This window comes from Hypanus sabinus, chromosome 9, assembly GCF_030144855.1.
Source record: "Hypanus sabinus isolate sHypSab1 chromosome 9, sHypSab1.hap1, whole genome shotgun sequence".
NCBI lineage: Eukaryota > Metazoa > Chordata > Chondrichthyes > Myliobatiformes > Dasyatidae > Hypanus > Hypanus sabinus.
The window spans coordinates 83458624-83477830 of NC_082714.1; the positions used below are offsets into that span (position 1 = coordinate 83458624).

The 19207-nt window shown below is 54.7% G+C and overlaps 1 protein-coding gene across 1 annotated transcript in view; it reads right to left on the reverse strand.

Annotated features, from left to right (window-relative positions):
* Positions 1–331: 331 nt before the first annotated feature.
* LOC132399537 (pre-B-cell leukemia transcription factor-interacting protein 1-like) overlaps positions 332–19207 on the reverse strand; it is a 44256-nt gene continuing 25380 nt past the window's right edge. Inside the window, exons 9-13 of the mRNA XM_059980006.1 lie at positions 15370–15470; positions 14508–14615; positions 10149–10202; positions 8006–9498; positions 332–1909 (exon numbers count right to left, since the gene is read on the reverse strand). Of these exons, the coding sequence (XP_059835989.1) occupies positions 1780–1909; positions 8006–9498; positions 10149–10202; positions 14508–14615; positions 15370–15470 (1886 nt within the window). The 3' untranslated portion in view covers positions 332–1779. The remainder of the gene's footprint in view (positions 1910–8005; positions 9499–10148; positions 10203–14507; positions 14616–15369; positions 15471–19207) is intronic.

Sequence of the window (19207 nt, forward strand, 5' to 3'; positions counted from 1 at the left end):
CAGATGAATGCTGCTGCTGATAACTGTCAGGAACTAAAACACAGTTGTATAATACCATGGAGGTATTGGTCGTGGTTCTAGCTTGATCTGCATTTCATTTCAGTAATAATTTGCTACTCAGTTAAGTAGTAGTTTGTCTTTTTGATACCCTTTAAACTATTTCTATGAAACTTCAGCTAACTGGGACAGCCAGTAATTGGGCTATGATGCAGTGGTCCCCATTGTATCAATTAGCCGGAATAAACTACTTGGAATCCCTGTACCTGTGAATGATTAACTCGCCGAAGTATTTAAGCTTGGGAGTTTTAATAACAAAACTGAGACAAAACGATGAAGTTGAAAGTCAGTTTTATTCAATATGTACACAATCTTGACACTGACTTTAACATCAAGTCCACAAGATTCACTCAATCAATTAAATACTTAGGGTAAGGGCTAAACCAAAGCCTAACTCGAACCCAATTAAATAGTTACTATTTCAAAACCGTGCACGTTCCAGAAATATTATTTATTAAGTATCAACACCATAAAATCTTTAGTGCAGAATAGACACACAGAGTGAAGCTCCCTCCACACCGTCCCATCACACACTCCCGGGGTCAGACACAGAGTGAAACTCCCTCCACACCGTCCCATCACACACTCCCGGGGTCAGACACAGAGTGAAACTCCCTCCACACCGTCCCATCACACACTCCCAGGGTCAAACACAGAGTGAAACTCCCTCCACACCGTCCCATCACACACTCCCGGGGTCAGACACAGAGTGAAACTCCCTCTACACCGACCCATCACACACTCCCGGGGTCAGACACAGAGTGAAACTCCCTCCACACCGTCCCATCACACACTCCCGGGGTCAGACACAGAGTGAAGCTCCTTTGGAGGGTACAAATTGGACTATGTTTACTGAGAAAACCCAAAGAAAGACAAAGAGAACCAGCTCTGATACTGTGATGAACAAATACACCTTGCCCCCCAGTGCAACTCAAGTCAGACTACCGATCACGACAGTGAGGTACCCTGAAACATCTATGAATTGAGGCACAGTTTCAGATAAATTATTGCTGTCAGTTCCATGATCTATATTACTCTTCCTGTGCTTCAGGTGAATTAACCCCACCCCTGGGCCCACCGTGGACCTGTGGCGCAGTGGGTAGAGCTGCTGGGTGTAGGTTCGATTCCCACCTCTGGCGGTGAATGTGTGCAGAGTGTCTGCTCCCCCTGTGATTCCCCGTCGTTCCCGTTCCCTCCCATATCCCGACGACGTGTGGATTTGGTGGGTTAAACCGGTGACTGGCGAAAACTCCCAAGGAAAGGACTTGCTGCGACAAGAGGCTCACCCTGCGCACCCCAGCAACAGCCCACCTTCCGATACACCCCGAGTTACATGGGAAGATCCCAGTAGGAGCGAGCACACTAACCAACAGAGTCAGCTCCATGAAAGGGCATTCAGAGACTGGGGGAGGTCTGGAAGAGATCTCACACCAGGATCACAGGCCCAAATCCCCCAGAGTCAGGGCGGTTCCAGAAGTTGAAGTGTCTTTAGGGGGTGAGTTAAGGAGGAGGGAGAGGGAAGGGGGCTCACAGGAGCAGGCAGAGTTTGCATTTGGGAGGGGCGGCAAGGAAAGATGAACAATGTCAACCCACAGGTCTATCGCAAATGTGAGGCAAACACAGGAGATTTACGGGCAGCTTGTGGTAGATTGTCAATGAAGCACCCCACACACACACGCACGCACACACACACACACACAATGGTGACCAGACTCTATGGAGTCACCTGCCCACCTCCCTCACCCTCGGCGACCACTTCCCTTCCCGCTCCCTCTTGTGGCTGTCCCCCGGTGCCCGACGATCTCCCTGTTGCCTGTGGTGATGATCTGCCGCCTTCTGCTTCCTGGCGTTCCTGCAGAGAGGAATGCTTCCAGAATTAACACCGTCCCATCACACACTCCCGGGGTCAGACACAGAGTGAAACTCCCTCCACACCGTCCCATCACACACTCCCGGGGTCAGACACAGAGTGAAACTCCCTCCACACTGTCCCATCACACACTCCCGGGGTCAGACACACAGTGAAACTCCCTCCACACCGTCCCATCACACACTCCCGGGGTCAGACACAGAGTGAAGCTCCCTCCACACCGTCCCATCACACACTCCCGGGGTCAGACACAGAGTGAAACTCCCTCCACACCGTCCCATCACACACTCCCGGGGTCAGACACAGAGTGAAACTCCCTCTACACCGTCCCATCACACACTCCCGGGGTCAGACACAGAGTGAAACTCCCTCCACACCGTCCCATCACACACTCCCGGGGTCAGACACAGAGTGAATCTCCCTCCTCACCGTCCCATCACACACTCCCAGGGTCAGGCATAGAGTGAAACTCCCTCCACACTGTCCCATCACACACTCCCAGGGTCAGACACAGAGTGAAACTCCCTCTATACCGTCCCATCACACACTCCCGGGGTCAGACACAGAGTGAAACTCCCTCCACACCGTCCCATCACACACTCCCGGGGTCAGACACAGAGTGAATCTCCCTCCTCACCGTCCCATCACACACTCCCAGGGTCAGGCACAGAGTGAAACTCCCTCCACACTGTCCCATCACACACTCCCGGGGTCAGGCACAGAGTGAATCTCCCTCCACACCTTCCCATCACACACTCCCAGGGTCAGGCACAGAGTGAAACTCACTCCACACCGTCCCATCACACTCTCCCGGGGTCAGACACAGAGTGAAACTCCCTCCACACTGTCCCATCACACACTCCCGGGGTCAGACACAGAGTGAATCTCCCTCCACACCGTCCCATCACACACTCCCGGGGTCAGACACAGAGTGAAGCTCCCTCCACACCGTCCCATCACACACTCCCGGGGTCAGACACAGAGTGAAGCTCCCTCCACACCGTCCCATCACACACTCCCGGGGTCAGACACAGAGTGAAACTCCCTCCACACCGTCCCATCACACACTCCCAGGGTCAGACAGAGAGAAACTAATGGCCTGCAGGGAGTCCCTGGGGATTTTCCCTCCATCGTCGTAATTGTGGATAAGACTGATGCAACGGTAGAGCAGGAAGGTATGAGGGAGGTACCCGCTGTCCAGTGTAGGTTACAGGGGCAGCCACCTTATACACCACCTGAGGAGGACGGTGGGGGATCTGTCTGCAGTGAGGGGTTGGAGGGGGATTCATTTGATAGCGAGACAATGGACATCCTCACCCCTCCAGAGAAGTCCCCATTGATACCTGTGGAGGAGATCAGAGAGTTTATTCACTCCTCCGTTGGTGCAAACCATCGGCCTAAACCAGCCTCGCTTCGCTGGCCTAGCATGCCGAGGCTGGTGAAGTCCCTGAGGGTCATCCTCAGACGGAAGGGGAAGGGGAAGAGGAATGCTGTGTCAGGGAATGACAGGCGGCAGCTGAAATCCTTCCTGGATGACCTGGTGCGGGACATCAGGATGAAAAGCAGCCTCGCTCCTTCGGGAGATGGTGGGTCACAGGGAAGCGATGGTAGCAGTCGGGCCCGGAAAGCAAAGGATATTCTTGGTTTTCTTCGGGATAGTGTGGCTGAGGGCGCCTCCGCTCTCAGTGGGAAGGGGACTGGAGCTGAGGCCTAGTGTGCTTCCGACATGAAGCTTACCATAGCTAGTCTCAATGTGAACGGTAGCAGGGGCTCTCTCCGCAGATATAACAATCTCTCAGTCCTCAGGGACAGGAGATATGCGGTGAGTTTCCTGCAGGAAACCCATACCACCCCGAGGGACGAGTCCGCTTGGCTCCTGGAGTGGCAGGGCGGGGTCTACATGAGTCACCTTAGCTCCAACTCTAGTGGGGTGGCGATCCTGTTGGCCCCAACCTTCCGGCCAGAAATCGTAGGAGTCCAAGATGTTGTGCCCGGCCGTCTGCTCCACCTGGCTGTGCGCCTGGATGGAGTACCGTTACATTTTATCAACGTGTACGCTCCGAGGCGCGGGGTGATGCAGACGCGCCTATTCTGTCAGCTGTCCACCTTGCTGAGTTCCATCGATCCTGGGGACTGCGTCATCCTTGGGGGAGACTTCAACTGTACACTCGAGGTGGAGGACCGCTCAGACCTCCAACGCGACCCAGCATCGGCAAAAAAGTTAAAGGAGCTAGTCGGCTCCTTTGATTTGGTGGACAACTGGCGGAATCTTCACCCCGACTCTAGCGCCTTCTCCAGAAGATCTAGAGGGGGGGGTTCCTGGATAGACCGCCTGTATATCTCTCGGGCTTATGTCTCCCGCGTGTCGGCTTCCTCCATGCGGCCGGTATCGTGCTCGGATCATCACCTTGTCTGGATGGAATTTACTGCTCTGCACCCTAGGGTGGGGTCTGGGTATTGGCACTTTAACAACCGGCTGCTGGAGAACAGCCGATTCCGAGATTCATTCCGATCATTCTGGGCCACCTGGAGAGAGAGATGGAGAGAGTTTCGCTCCCTACGGCTGTGGTGGGATGTGGACAAGGCCCACATCCGGTTTTTATGTCGGGAGTACACTAGGGGGTGGACAAAGAGGCGGGGCTCTGAGATTGAGCAGCTTGAGAAAGCATTGCTTGACCTAGAGTCCCGTCTTGGTCCAACTGGTGGAGACCAACAGCTGTGGCAGGAATACCAGGAGAAGATCGCACTAAGGAATCTGCAGCTTCAGCAGTCCCGAGGTGCGTATGTGAGGTCGCGGATCCAAATGCTGCAAGATTTGGACCGCGGCTCACCCTTCTTCTACTCGTTGGAGAAGTGGCGGGGAGTTCAAAAGCAGCTGGTGGAGCTATTGGCTGCTGATGGCTCCTCCATCACGGATCCTGACGAAATTATCGAAGAAGTCCGCACTTTCTATCGGTCCTTATTCTCACCGGATCCGTCAAATGCGGGGGCGTGCAGTGAGGTCTGGGAAGATTTGCCAAAGGTCAGCCCAGAGGACGCAGCATGTCTGGATGCCTCCCTGACTGGGGAGGAGCTGTCTACTGCCCTTCGGCAACTCCGGAGGGGTAAATCCCCTGGCTTAGATGGTCTGAGTGTGGAGTTTTATCAGGCTTTTTGGGATGTACTGGGGGTCGATTACAGCCTTGTTCTAGGGGAGAGCCTAGCCACCGGGGAAATGCCCCTCTCATGGCGGAGAGCTGTTGTGGTCCTGCTGCCCAAGAAGGGAGACCTCCGCCTGCTAAAGAACTGGCACCCTGTCTCCCTCTTGTGCGCGGACTACAAGATCTTCGCCTGGGCAATGGCCAATCGTCTTGGTTCAGTACGGAGACAGGTGATCCATCCTGACCAATCTTACACAGTCCCGGGCCGCTCCATCCAGGACAATGTCCACCTAGTACGGGACCCGGTCCACCTGCAGCAGGAGACTGGGTCCCTGGCAGCATTTCTTTCTCTTGACCAGGAGAAGGCGTTTGACCAGGTAGACCACAGTTTCCTGGTGGGCTCTCTGCACTTTGTGGCCCGAGTTCGGCTCCTCTACTCTGCCGCAGAGTGCCTTGTTAAGGTCAATGGATCACTGGCAGCGCCCATTCCCTTCAGGAGAGGAGTACGTCAGGGGTGCCCCATGTCCAGTCAATTGTACGCTATCTGTGTCGAGCCATTCCTGAGCCTTCTTTGGCGAAGGCTGACAGGTCTGTTCCTGCGTGAACTGGACATGGAGGTCGTCCTCTCAGCCTACGCCGATGATGTACTCCTCATGATGACAGATCCCAATGACCTGCAGAGGATGCGTGATTGCCAAGAAGTTTTCTCGGCAGCATCCTCCGCTAGGATCACCTGGGCGAAATGTTCCGGACTCTTAGTGGGTCAGTGGCAGGTGGACTCCCTGCCGGAGGAGATGAGAGCTTTTGAGTGGAGCACTAGACTTCTCCTCTATCTGGGAGTCTACCCGAGTCCTTCTGGGGAGACCTGGCTGGCGAACTGGCAGGACCTGGAGACAAAAGTCATGGCCCGGCTGGGGTGCTGGTCAGGCCTTCTCAGGGTGCTTTCCTATCGACGCAGGGTGGTGGTAATAAACCAGCTGGTAGCCTCCATGTTGTGGTATCGGATTGTCATCTTGGCCCCTCCTGCCCCGTTTGTTGCGAGAATGCAGAGGAAGTTAGTGGACTTCTTCTGGGGCAACAGGAAACACTGGGTCTCTGCAGCGGTCGAGTCTCCCAGTGGGAGAGGGCGGACAGTCACTGGTGTGCGTTCGAATCTCTGCAAAGATTCCTGTACGCCGAGCAGCCTACCAGGTGGCACGTATTGGCGACTTTCTTCCTCCGGAGGGGCTGCTGTCTTCACGAAGACATGCGGCTACCACCGGCGGGTGTCAGCCGTACTGCTTTGCGGAGTCTGCCCGGCTTCTATCAGGACCTACTGAGAGTCTGGAACATGGTCGCCTCAGGCCGGGAATCCCCTCCTCAGGCGGAGGGCGGGGTCCTGGCCAGCCCTTGCCCTACCTCAGTGGCTGTCGGTGCGGCTCAGTTGTGTGGACCGACTCAGGCCGAGCTGCTGGTCGGGCCCAGACCCCGCAATCTTCTCCGGGAGTCGTGTCCACACAACTTGAGCCGTCTCTCATCGATACCCACTGTCCCATTCAGGGATGCAAGTAGGAGGGATCTGTATGGGCTGCTGCTCCACACCCTCCACTTCCTTGCCCTTGTACACCGTCCCGACATGCCATGGCGGTCGGTCCTTCCACCCAGAGGTGAGGAGGGTCCCCACTGGAAGTCCCTTTATGCCGGGGTTCTTCCCATGCACCTGGGGGATCTCGGCTGGAGGGTACTGCATAGAGCAGTGCCCTGCAATAAGTTTTTCAGTTTGTACATGGACTTCCCACCCACATGCCACTTCTGTGGGCTGGAGGAAACCATGTACCACATGTACATGGAGTGCGTGAGGCTGCAGCCTCTTTTTGCGTATTTGCGTGGGCTGCTTCTCGCCTTCTGGCTGCATTTTAGCTCCATCCTGTTTATATATGGTCATCCTGTAAGGAAGGGGGCAAGGAGGGATGAGGATGTCCTAGTCAACTTGCTCCTGGGGCTGGGGGAATCCGCCATCCGAGGGTCTTGCAAACGGGTGGCGGGAGGATCTCCCCGGGCAGACTACCTGGCAATGTTTAGGGGGTATGTTCGTGCCCAGGTAAATATTGAAAAGGAACACGCGCAGTCCACAGCGGCCTTGGAGGAGTTTTGAGACCGATGGACTCCGCGGGGTGTAAATGCCATCATGGATAGAGGTGGGAACATTCTGGTGTAATGTCTATTGTCTATTTGTAGTGAAGTAATTGTGTTTGCCACTGTTTTGTATGTATTGTATAGCACTGATATTTGTAATAAAGGATTTTGTACATAAAAAAAGGGTCAGACACAGAGTGAAACTCCCTCTACACCGTCCCATCACACACTCCTGGGGTCAGACACAGAGTGAAACTCCCTCTACACCGTCCCATCACACACTCCCGGGGTCAGACACAGAGTGAAACTCCCTCCACATAGTCCCATCACACACTCCCGGGGTCAGACACAGAGTGAAACTCCCTCTACACCATCCCATCACACACTCCTGGGGTCAGACACAGAGTGAAACTCTCTCTACACCGTCCCATCACACACTCCCGGGGTCAGACACAGAGTGAAACTCCCTCCACACCGTCCCATCACACACTCCAGGGTCAGACACAGAGTGAAACTCCCTCTACACCGTCCCATCACACACTCCCGGGGTCAGACACAGAGTGAAGCTCCCTCTACACCGTCCCATCACACAGTCCCGGGGTCAGACACAGACTAAAACTCCCTCCACACTGTCCCATCGCACACTCCCGGGGTCAGACACAGAGTGAAACTCCCTCCACACTGTCCCATCGCACACTCCCGGGGTCAGACACAGAGTGAAGCTCCTCCACACTGTCCCATCACACACTCCCGGGGTCAGACACAGAGTGAAGCTCCCTCTACACTGTCCCATGAGCCATAACTAGATACTTTTCTTACGCACCTGTCGCGGATGGCCTCCTCCCCCACTAGCCGGGCCCAGACATAGTCCTCAAAGTCTGTGACTGCTTCATCGTCTCCGAACTCCCTCTCAGCTGCCTCCTCCACCTCCTCCTCGAGCCGGTCCAGGAACGCGGCGAGGCTCTCTTGGTGGTGGGCAAAAACTCCGCCCGGGAAGAAGGAAGCAGCCCGGGCGGTCAGTTGCTGGGCTAGCGCCGGGCTCAAGCCGGACTGGCGGATGTAGTCAGCAACTGCCGAGGCCAGCTGGGGCTCCGTGACAGGGGGCAGGTCCAGACCAAACAGCTCCTGTCCTTCCCGCTGGGCACAGCTCGGCACGTCCCCACAGGCTGGCTGATCCCCGTGCTGGCGTCTGTCCCTCTCTTTTCCCCATTTGCTTCCTTCCTCCTCGTCTCCCCGCCTCCTGCGCCATCCCTTGTCTTCTTGCCGTTTCCCCCCCTTTTCATCTCCCCGTCGTCCATCCTTCTTGCCCCACCATCTGTCCCCTTTCCAATCGCCCTGTCTACTCACCTTGGCTCCGTGAAATTTGCCCCCCTCCTCTCCCCGTCTACCCTCATTGACTCTCTGTCTGCCCTGTTCGTCTCCCTGCCATTTATCCTTCTTGTCCCACCACCTCTCCCTCTCCTTGTCACCCTGTCTGTCTCCCTCGACTCCCCGTCTGCCTTCCTTCCCTCCCCACCGTCTGTCTCCCTCTTCGACTCCCCGTCTGTCGTCCTTCCCTCCCCACCGTCTGTCTCCCTCCTCGACTCCCCGTCTGCCTTCCTTCCCTCCCCACCGTCTGTCTCCCTCCTCGACTCCCCGTCTGCCTTCCTTCCCTCCCCACCGTCTGTCTCCCTCCTCGACTCCCCGTCTGCCTTCCTTCCCTCCCCACCGTCTGTCTCCCTCCTCGACTCCCCGTCTGCCTTCCTTCCCTCCCCACCGTCTGTCTCCCTCCTCGACTCCCCGTCTGCCTTCCTTCCCTCCCCACCGTCTGTCTCCCTCCTCGACTCCCCGTCTGCCTTCCTTCCCTCCCCACCGTCTGTCTCCCTCCTCGACTCCCCGTCTGCCTTCCTTCCCTCCCCACCGTCTGCCTCCCTCAGCCTTGCCCCGCTGCTCAGTGCCTGCCTCTTTGGCTGGTCTCTTATCCGCCCCTCTGTCCTCCTTGTACCACTGTCTGCTGCCTTTGTCCCCATCTTGCCACAGTCTGCCTCCTTCCTCCTCAACTCTCTGATGTCCACCCTCCTTCTCCTGTCTGTGTCCATCCCTCCCGTCTGGTTGGTTTCTGCCCTGCTTGCCCGTGACTTTTTGCCACCCACCCATGTCCCTGTCCCACCGTTTGCGACCCTCCTCCTTCCCGTCTTGCTGTCTGACCCTCTCCTCCTCTTGCCACCTCCGTTTGCCTCGGTCCCGCCTCCCCACCTCCTCCTCCCTGCCCTCAGGACCCTCTGCTGCCTTCACCAGACGCCTGCCCTCCAGCGGGTTCAGCTTGGCCGTCTGCGCCTGCAGCCAATCGGAGGGGGGACAGAGAGAGAGAGAGAGAACCAATCAGAGGCAGTATGACAGAGAAGGGCAGCAGCAAATTGTGGAGGGTGGCTTTTCAGCCCATCTGTTCCAGTCCCTTCCCACCAAACCCTCCTGCTCCCCTTTAAAACCAACCCAGACTGAACCAGAGGGCAACCCCCCCAGCCACAAGGCCAGAATTCATCCCATTGTCCTCTCGCCCTTCATCGTCAACTCCTAGGTTGAAGCCCCCAGACCTAGAGCCGGGGTCAGGGTAGCGGAGGTCCCTAGGAACTCAGTTTCCACATTCATCGCACCCCACAGCCCAGAAACTGCCCTCCGACTCCACCGCCAAACCACACTGACTCCACGGACAAACCACACCGACTGCCCTCCGACTCCACCGCCAAACCGCACTGACCCCACCGCCAAACCGCACCGACTCCACGGCCAAACCGCACCGACTCCACGGCCAAACCGCACCGACCCTGCACGCCGTCGGGATGTGGGAGGGAACTGGACCACCAGAGGGAAACCCACACGATCACAGGGAGAACGTGCAGACACACGCACGCAGATCACGTTTAAGTTTGCCATTCCCACTCTGGCATGGTAGCAGTGCTGTGCTTGGGGATTAGACGGGCAATTACCCTGCTTTCGCTCTGTTCTTGTCCATCGAGGTGGAAAACTGTCTGCAGGCAGCTCTAGAACAAAGGGACAAAGTTCTAGAAGCCAAGACATTGGGAATAGTTAAAGCAGTGTTTGATAGGTTCGTGATTAGTCAGGGCATCAAAGGTTACAGGGAGAGTCACATGATGGTGTTGGAGAGAATGGGAGTCTGATGGAATTGGGGAGCAGACTCAATGCGAGTCTGATGGAACTGGAAGCAGACTCAATGCGAGTCTGATGGAACTGGAAGCAGACTCAATGTGAGTCTGATGGAACTGGGAGCAGACTCAATGTGAGTCTGATGGAACTGGAAGCAGACTCAATGGGAGTCTGATGGAACTGGAAGCAGACTCAATGTGAGTCTGATGGAATGGGGGAGCAGACTCAATGGGAGTCTGATGGAACTGGAAGCAGACTCAATGTGAGACTGATGGAATTGGGGAGCAGACTCAATGGGAGTCTGATGGAACTGGAAGCAGACTCAATGTGAGTCTGATGGAATGGGGGAGCAGACTCAATGTGAGTCTGATGGAACTGGAAGCAGACTCAATGGGAGTCTGATGGAACTGGAAGCAGACTCAATGTGAGTCTGATGGAACTGGGAGCAGACTCAATGTGAGTCTGATGGAACTGGGAGCAGACTCAATGAGAGTCTGATGGAATGGGGGAGCAGACTCAATGTGAGTCTGATGGAACTGGGAGCAGACTCAATGTGAGTCTGATGGAATTGGGGAGCAGACTCAATGCGAGACTGATGGAACTGGGAGCAGACTCAATGCGAGTCTGATGGAACTGGGAGCAGACTCAATGCGAGACTGATGGAACTGGGAGCAGACTCAATGGGAGTCTGATGGAACTGGGAGCAGACAATGCGAGTCTGATGGAACTGGGAGCAGACTCAATGCGAGTCTGATGGAACTGGGAGCAGACTCAATGCGAGTCTGATGGAATGGGGAAGCAGACTCAATGCGAGTCTGATGGAACTGGGAGCAGACTCAATGTGAGTGTGATGGAATGGGGGAGCAGACTCAATGTGAGTCTGATGGAACTGGGAGCAGACTCAATGCGAGACTGATGGAACTGGGAGCAGACTCAATGCGAGTCTGATGGAATGGGGAAGCAGACTCAATGCGAGTCTGATGGAACTGGGAGCAGACTCAATGCGAGTCTGATGGAATGGGGGAGCAGACTCAATGCGAGTCTGATGGAACTGGGAGCAGACTCAATGCGAGTCTGATGGAACGGGGGAGCAGACTCAATGCGAGTCTGATGGAACTGGGAGCAGACTCAATGCGAGTCTGATGGAACGGGGCAGCAGACTCAGTGGGAGTCTGATGGAACTGGGAGCAGACTCAATGCGAGTCTGATGGAACGGGGCAGCAGACTCAGTGGGAGTCTGATGGAACTGGGAGCAGACTCAATGGGAGTCTGATAGAACTGGGAGCAGACAATGCGAGTCTGATGGAACTGGAAGCAGACTCAATGCGAGTCTGATGGAACTGGGAGCAGACAATGCGAGTCTGATGGAACTGGGAGCAGACTCAATGGGAGTCTGATGGAACTGGAAGCAGACTCAATGCGAGTCTGATGGAACTGGGAGCAGACTCAATGCGAGTCTGATGGAACTGGGAGCAGACAATGCGAGTCTGATGGAACTGGGAGCAGACTCAATGCGAGTCTGATGGAACGGGGCAGCAGACTCAGTGGGAGTCTGATGGAACTGGAAGCAGACTCAATGCGAGTCTGATGGAACTGGGAGCAGACTCAATGCGAGTCTGATGGAACTGGAAGCAGACTCAATGCGAGTCTGATGGAACTGGGAGCAGACAATGCGAGTCTGATGGAACTGGGAGCAGACTCAATGGGAGTCTGATGGAACTGGAAGCAGACTCAATGCGAGTCTGATGGAACTGGGAGCAGACTCAATGGGAGTCTGATGGAACTGGAAGCAGACTCAATGCGAGTCTGATGGAACAGGGGAGCAGACTCAATGCGAGTCTGATGGAACTGGGAGCAGACTCAATGGGAGTCTGATGGAACTGGGAGCAGACTCAATGCGAGTCTGATGGAACGGGGGAGCAGACTCAATGCGAGTCTGATGGAACTGGGAGCAGACTCAATGCGAGTTTGTTGGAATGGGGGAGCAGACTCAATGGGAGACTGATGGAACTGGGAGCAGACTCAATGCGAGTTTGTTGGAATGGGGGAGCAGACTCAATGGGAGTCTGTTGGGACTGGGAGCAGACTCAATGGGAGTCTGATGGAACTGGGAGCAGACTCAATGCGAGTCTGATGGAACTGGGAGCAGACTCAATGGGAGTCTGATGGAACTGGGAGCAGACTCAATGGGAGTCTGATGGAACTGGGAGCAGACTCAATGCGAGTCTGATGGAACTGGGAGCAGACTCAATGTGAGTCTGATGGAATGGGGGAGCAGACAATGCGAGACTGATGGAACTGGGAGCAGACTCAATGCGAGTCTGATGGAACTGGGAGCAGACTCAATGCGAGTCTGATGGAACTGGGAGCAGACTCAATGTGAGTCTGATGGAATGGGGGAGCAGACTCAATGCGAGTCTGATGGAACTGGGAGCAGACTCAATGCGAGACTGATGGAATGGGGGAGCAGACTCAATGAGAGTCTGATGGAATGGGGGAGCAGACTCAATGTGAGTGATGGAATGGGGGAGCAGACTCAATGTGAGTCTGATGGAACTGGGAGCAGACTCAATGAGAGTCTGATGGAATGGGGGAGCAGACTCAATGAGAGTCTGATGGAATGGGGGAGCAGACTCAATGGGAGACTGATGGAACGGGGGGTAAATTCAATGGGAGTCTGATGGAACTGGGAGCAGACTCAATGTGAGTCTGATGGAATGGGGGAGCAGACTCAATGAGAGTCTGATGGAATGGGGGAGCAGACTCAATGTGAGTCTGATGGAATGGGGGAGCAGACTCAATGTGAGTCTGATGGAACTGGGAGCAGACTCAATGTGAGTCTGATGGAATGGGGGAGCAGACTCAATGGGAGACTGATGGAACGGGGGGTAAATTCAATGAGAGTCTGATGGAACGGGGGAGCAGACTCAATGGGAGACTGATGGAACGGGGGGTAAATTCAATGGGAGTCTGATGGAACTGGGAGCAGACTCAATGTGAGTCTGATGGAATGGGGGAGCAGACTCAATGGGAGACTGATGGAACGGGGGGTAAATTCAATGAGAGTCTGATGGAACGGGGGAGCAGTCCCAATGGGAGTCTGTTGGAACGGACTGGGAGCAGACTCAATGCGAGACTGATGGAACGGGGGAGCAGTCTCAATGCAAGTCTGATGGAACGGGGGAGCAGTCTCAATGCGAGTCTGATGGAACGGGGGAGCAGACTCAATGCGAGTCTGATGGAACTGGGAGCAGACTCAATGCGAGACTGATGGAACGGGGGAGCAGACTCAATGTGAGTCTGATGGAACTGGGAGCAGATTCAATGAGAGTCTGATGGAACGGGGGAGCAGTCCCAATGGGAGTCTGTTGGGACTGGGAGCAGACTCAATGCGAGACTGATGGAATGGGGGAGCAGACTCAATGCGAGTCTGATGGAACTGGGAGCAGACGCAATGCGAGTCTGATGGAACTGGGAGCAGACTCAATGCGAGTCTGATGGAACTGGGAGCAGACTCAATGCGAGTCTGATGGAACTGGGAGCAGACTCAATGAGAGTCTGATGGAACTGGGAGCAGACTCAATGCGAGTCTGATGGAACGGGGGAGCAGACCCAATGCGAGTCTGATGGAACGGGGGAGCAGACCCAATGCGAGTCTGATGGAACGGGGGAGCAGACCCAATGCGAGTCTGATGGAACTGGGAGCAGACGCAATGCGAGTCTGATGGAACTGGGAGCAGACGCAATGCGAGTCTGATGGAACTGGGAGCAGACTCAATGTGAGTCTGATGGAACGGGGGAGCAGACCCAATGCGAGTCTGATGGAACTGGGAGCAGACGCAATGCGAGTCTGATGGAACGGGGGAGCAGACCCAATGCGAGTCTGATGGAACGGGGGAGCAGACCCAATGCGAGTCTGATGGAACGGGGGAGCAGACCCAATGCGAGTCTGATGGAACTGGGAGCAGACTCAATGCGAGTCTGATGGAACTGGGAGCAGACGCAATGTGAGTCTGATGGAACTGGGAAGCAGAGTCAATGCGAATCTGATGGAACGGGGAGCAGACTCAATGGGCTGAATGGCCTAGTTCAGCTACTATGTCTGGTGGGTTTGGGGTGACGAGACAGCTACTCCACAAGGCTTAATGATGAGAGTTATATCTGTTGCAGGTGAATGCTACCTCCAGCTTCGCCTGAATGTGATCGCTTTTGTTATCCACCGGCACTTCCAGAGAGCCGAAGCTGTGGGGCGTTCCTCCCGGTTTCTCCAGTGTGGGATCGGTCCATAGCTGGGCAACGGAACAGAAAATATGGTGTTATGCAGCTTGGACCATTCACTCTGACCAACCACACTCCCAACTGGACAACCCCCTTTCTCACTCACTCCCACCGTCCACACTCCCAATGGGACCCCTCCTCTTCCCATTCACTCCCACCATCCACACTCCCAATGGGACCCACCCCTTCCCATTCACTCCCACCGACCACACTCCCAATGGGACCCACCCCTTCCCATTCACTCCCACCGACCACACTCCCAATGGGACGCCACCCCTTCCCATTCAGTCCCACCATCCACACTCCCAATGGAACCCCACCCCTTCCCATTCACTCCCACCATCCACACTCCCAATGGGACTCCACCCCTTCCCATTCACTCTCACCGTCCACACTCCCAATGGGACCCCACACCTTCCCATTCACTCCCAATGGGACCCCACCCCTTCCCATTCACTCCCACAGTCCACACTCCCAATGGACCCCACCCCTTCCCATTCACTCTCACCGTCCACACTCCCAATGGGACCCCACACCTTCCCATTCACTCCCAATGGGACCCCACCCCTTCCCATTCACTCCCACAGTCCACACTCCCAATGGACCCCACCCCTTCCCATTCACTCCCACAGTCCACACTCCCAATGGACCCCACCCCTTCCCATTCACTCCCAATGGGACCCCACCCCTTCCCATTCACTCCCACAGTCCACACTCCCAATGGGACCCCACCCCTGAACCAAACCAAACAGAAGACCCCCTCACCGAGCTCCCGGGGCGGACGTCAGCGGCACGATGCTGATTCTCGTCTGCTGCTCGCTTGTCCAGCAGCTCAGAGTCCGCCGCCAGCTGCTCGGGGTCTTGGTCTGTGTGGGCACGAGGTCAGAGTTCAGAATTAGGAGGGACACCCACAACGAGCGGGCCACTACTCTGAGGAGGTTTGTTCTGCAGAAAGCCTCCCTCTCACGCACAGTATGCCCGCAGTGAGAGGGGGAGGAGGGGCAGGACGAGGAGTGGCAAGGGGGTGTGAGAGTCCCGGTTGCATGTGGGGATTGGAGAATTAACCCTTTAGATCCTGGTGTTTATCCCACCGCAAGCAGCTGGGGATGCAAGCAGTCATCAGGCAGTGTGAGTTGGTTGTGGGAGGGGCGCGTCAAGCTTGCAGCAGACACACAAACCACTCCCCCCTCCCCAGAACACCGCTCCACGCCCATCTCACGTCCCAGGAGTCCACTGCTCTCCTCACTGACTACCAGCTAACCTCATTCTCCCCACCCTCCTGTCCTCTTCCTTTGGGAAAGTCCAGTCAAGTCCTATCCCAAGCTGGGTCAGATCCCAAATCCCGGCAGGAATCGAACCCTTTCCTCCCCTTCCCATTCACTCCCACTGTCCACACTGCCCTCTTCTGGGGAAACCTCTCCCCCATCCATTCCCCCCAGCGTGAATTAACACCCCAACCCAGCCGATCACTGTTGAAATCTCCTATGTAAACAGCTCTACTCAATTTTCCTCTTGACCAGCTTTGATACAGCAGACTAGCATCCAATCATGGTGGCGGGGGGAAGAGGACCTTCAGCAACCACGCATTTACTCTAATTTTACTCCCCAGCAACACCCTTCAGATTCTACCCCCCACAGCAGCAGCTTGCAGCGGCAAGTTAACCCAAGTGGCGTTGGGATGTGGGAGGGAGTAGCAGCACATGGGGGGGGGGGGGGGTACCGAGGTGATCACAGAGAGGAGTGTGTAGACTCCACGCGCTCCAAACACAGAACACACACACACACGGGGGCTGAACCCAGGCCCTAGGGCTACAAGACAGCACTCCTACCCAGTGTGCCACACGGCTGATTGTCAGAATTTCTCCGGCCCATTAGGGATCAACACACCAGAGGCTTGACAACTATGATATCTCTCTTTGGCACCTGGAAGTGCGCATCGAACAGGGCTGGCCCCGTAGTGTGGTGAGGATTCGAGGGAGGAGCAAGATAGCTCAGCTGGGTGGGAGGTGTGGCGACCACCTTGCCTTCAGGATTAGCAAGACCAAGGAGCTGACTGTGGACTCGATGAAGGGGACGTCTGGAGGACGGACATCGAGGGGTCAGCGGTGAGAAAGGGTGAGCAACTTCAGGCTCTTGGCTGTCAACATCTCGGAGGATAGTCCGGGGCCGGCATACTCATGAAGGCGGCACATCAGCGTCTCTCCTCTGCAGGAAATTTAAGGAGCTTAGGCATCGAAGACACGGACAAACTTCTCCTCTCAGTGACAGTGCTCCCACTGGTTACGTCAGTGTACAGAAATAGAGAGAGTACAGAGGAGGTTTACTAGGATGTTACCTGGGTTTCAGTTACCGAGAAAGGTTGAACAAGTTAGGCCTTTATTCTTTGGAGTGTAGAAGGTTGAGGGGGGACTTGATAGAGGTATTTAAAATTATGAGGGGGATAGATAAAGTTGACGTGGATAGGCTTTTTCCATCGAGAGTAGGGGAGATTCAAACAAGAGGACATGAGTTGAGAGTTAAGGGGCAAAAGTTTAGGGATAACACAAGGGGGAACTTCTTTACTCAGAGAGTGGTAGCTTTGTGGAATGAGCTTCCAGCAGAAGTGGTAGAGGCAGGTTCAGTATTGTCAATATAAGTAAAATTGGATAGGTGTATGGACAGGAAAGGAATGGAGGGTTATGGACCGAGTGCAGGTCGGTGGGACTAGGTGAGAGTAAGCGTTCGGCACGGACTGGAAGGGCTGAGACGGCCTGTTTCCGAGCTGTAATTGTTATATGGTTATTTTGGTCAGTGAGAGTAAGGGTTCGGCACGGACTAGAAGGGCCGAGACGGCCTGTTTCCGAGCTGTAATTGTTATATGGTTATTTTGGTCAGTGAGAGCAAGGGTTCGGCACGGACTAGAAGGGCCGAGACGGCCTGTTTCCGAGCTGTAATTGTTATATGGTTATTTTGGTCAGTGAGAGTAAGGGTTCGGCACAGACTAGAAGGGCCAAGACGGTCTGTTTCCGAGCTGTAATTGTTATATGGTTATTTTGGTCAGTGAGAGTAAGGGTTCGGCACGGACTGGAAGGGCCGAGACGGCCTGTTTCCGAGCTGTAATTGTTATATGGTTATTTTGGTCAGTGAGAGTAAGGGTTCGGCACGGACTAGAAGGGCCGAGACGGCCTGTTTCCGAGCTGTAATTGTTATATGGTTATTTTGGTCAGTGAGAGTAAGGGTTCGGCACGGACTGGAAGGGCCAAGACGGCCTGTTTCCGAGCTGTAATTGTTATATGGTTATTTTGGTCAGTGAGAGTAAGGGTTCGGCACGGACTAGAAGGGCCGAGACGGCCTGTTTCCGAGCTGTAATTGTTATATGGTTATTTTGGTCAGTGAGAGTAAGGGTTCGGCACGGACTGGAAGGGCCGAGACGGCCTGTTTCCGAGCTGTAATTGTTATATGGTTATTTTGGTCAGTGAGAGTAAGGGTTCGGCACGGACTAGAAGGGCCGAGACGGCCTGTTTCCGAGCTGTAATTGTTATATGGTTATTTTGGTCAGTGAGAGTAAGGGTTCGGCACGGACTGGAAGGGCCGAGACGGCCTGTTTCCGAGCTGTAATTGTTATATGGTTATTTTGGTCAGTGAGAGCAAGGGTTCGGCACAGACTAGAAGGGCCGAGACGGCCTGTTTCCGAGCTGTAATTGTTATATGGTTATTTTGGTCAGTGAGAGCAAGGGTTCGGCACAGACTAGAAGGGCCGAGACAGCCTGTTTCCGAGCTGTAATTGTTATATGGAAGACTCAGAGACTGGTGAGGCTCTCCCCACCATCGATGGACATCTACAAGAGGCAATATCTCAGGATAGTGGCATTCCTTCCTCAGGGACCCCCCCAAGCCATGCCCCCTTCTTGATGCTGCCCGCAAGCAGCAGGTGCAGCAAGAGGAAGAATCTGACCTCAACAGCTTCTTCCTCACCGCCACCAGGTTCCTGATCTGCAAACGTCTCCCTCTCCCTCGTGTTTTGCCAATTACCACAGGAGCAGAATCAGGACATTTGGCCCATTCCATCCCTCTCAATCCCATTCTTCTGCTTTGATACCCTCACTAATCAAGAACCTAACAACCTCCAGTTTAAATATACCCAATGACTCGGCCTCCACAGAATCTGTGGTAATGAATTCCACAGACTCACCACCCTCTCTTAATTTAAGTTTCTAAAGTACTGTGCTAAAAAAAAACAGCAGCTAACTCTGACAGCACTGAATGTCGGCCCAGATTTTAAACCCGAACCTGAATCACAACCAGAATCGGGTTTAATTATCACTGGCATGGGAACACGTTGTGAAATGTGTTGGTTTGCATTGCAATACACTATAGATTACAATAAGCACATTACAAATAATTCCACTAAGCAGTGCAAAGAGAGAGGGGGAACAGAATAATGAGGTAGTGTTCATAGGTTCATTGTTTATTCAGAAATCCGATGGCAAAAGGGAAGAAGCTGTTCCTAAAACTTTGAGAGTGTGTCTTCAGACTCCTGTACCGCCTCCTTGACGGTCGCAGTGAGAAGGGGTCATGTCCTGGGTGACGGGCGTCTTTAAGGACAGGTGCCACCTTTCTGAGG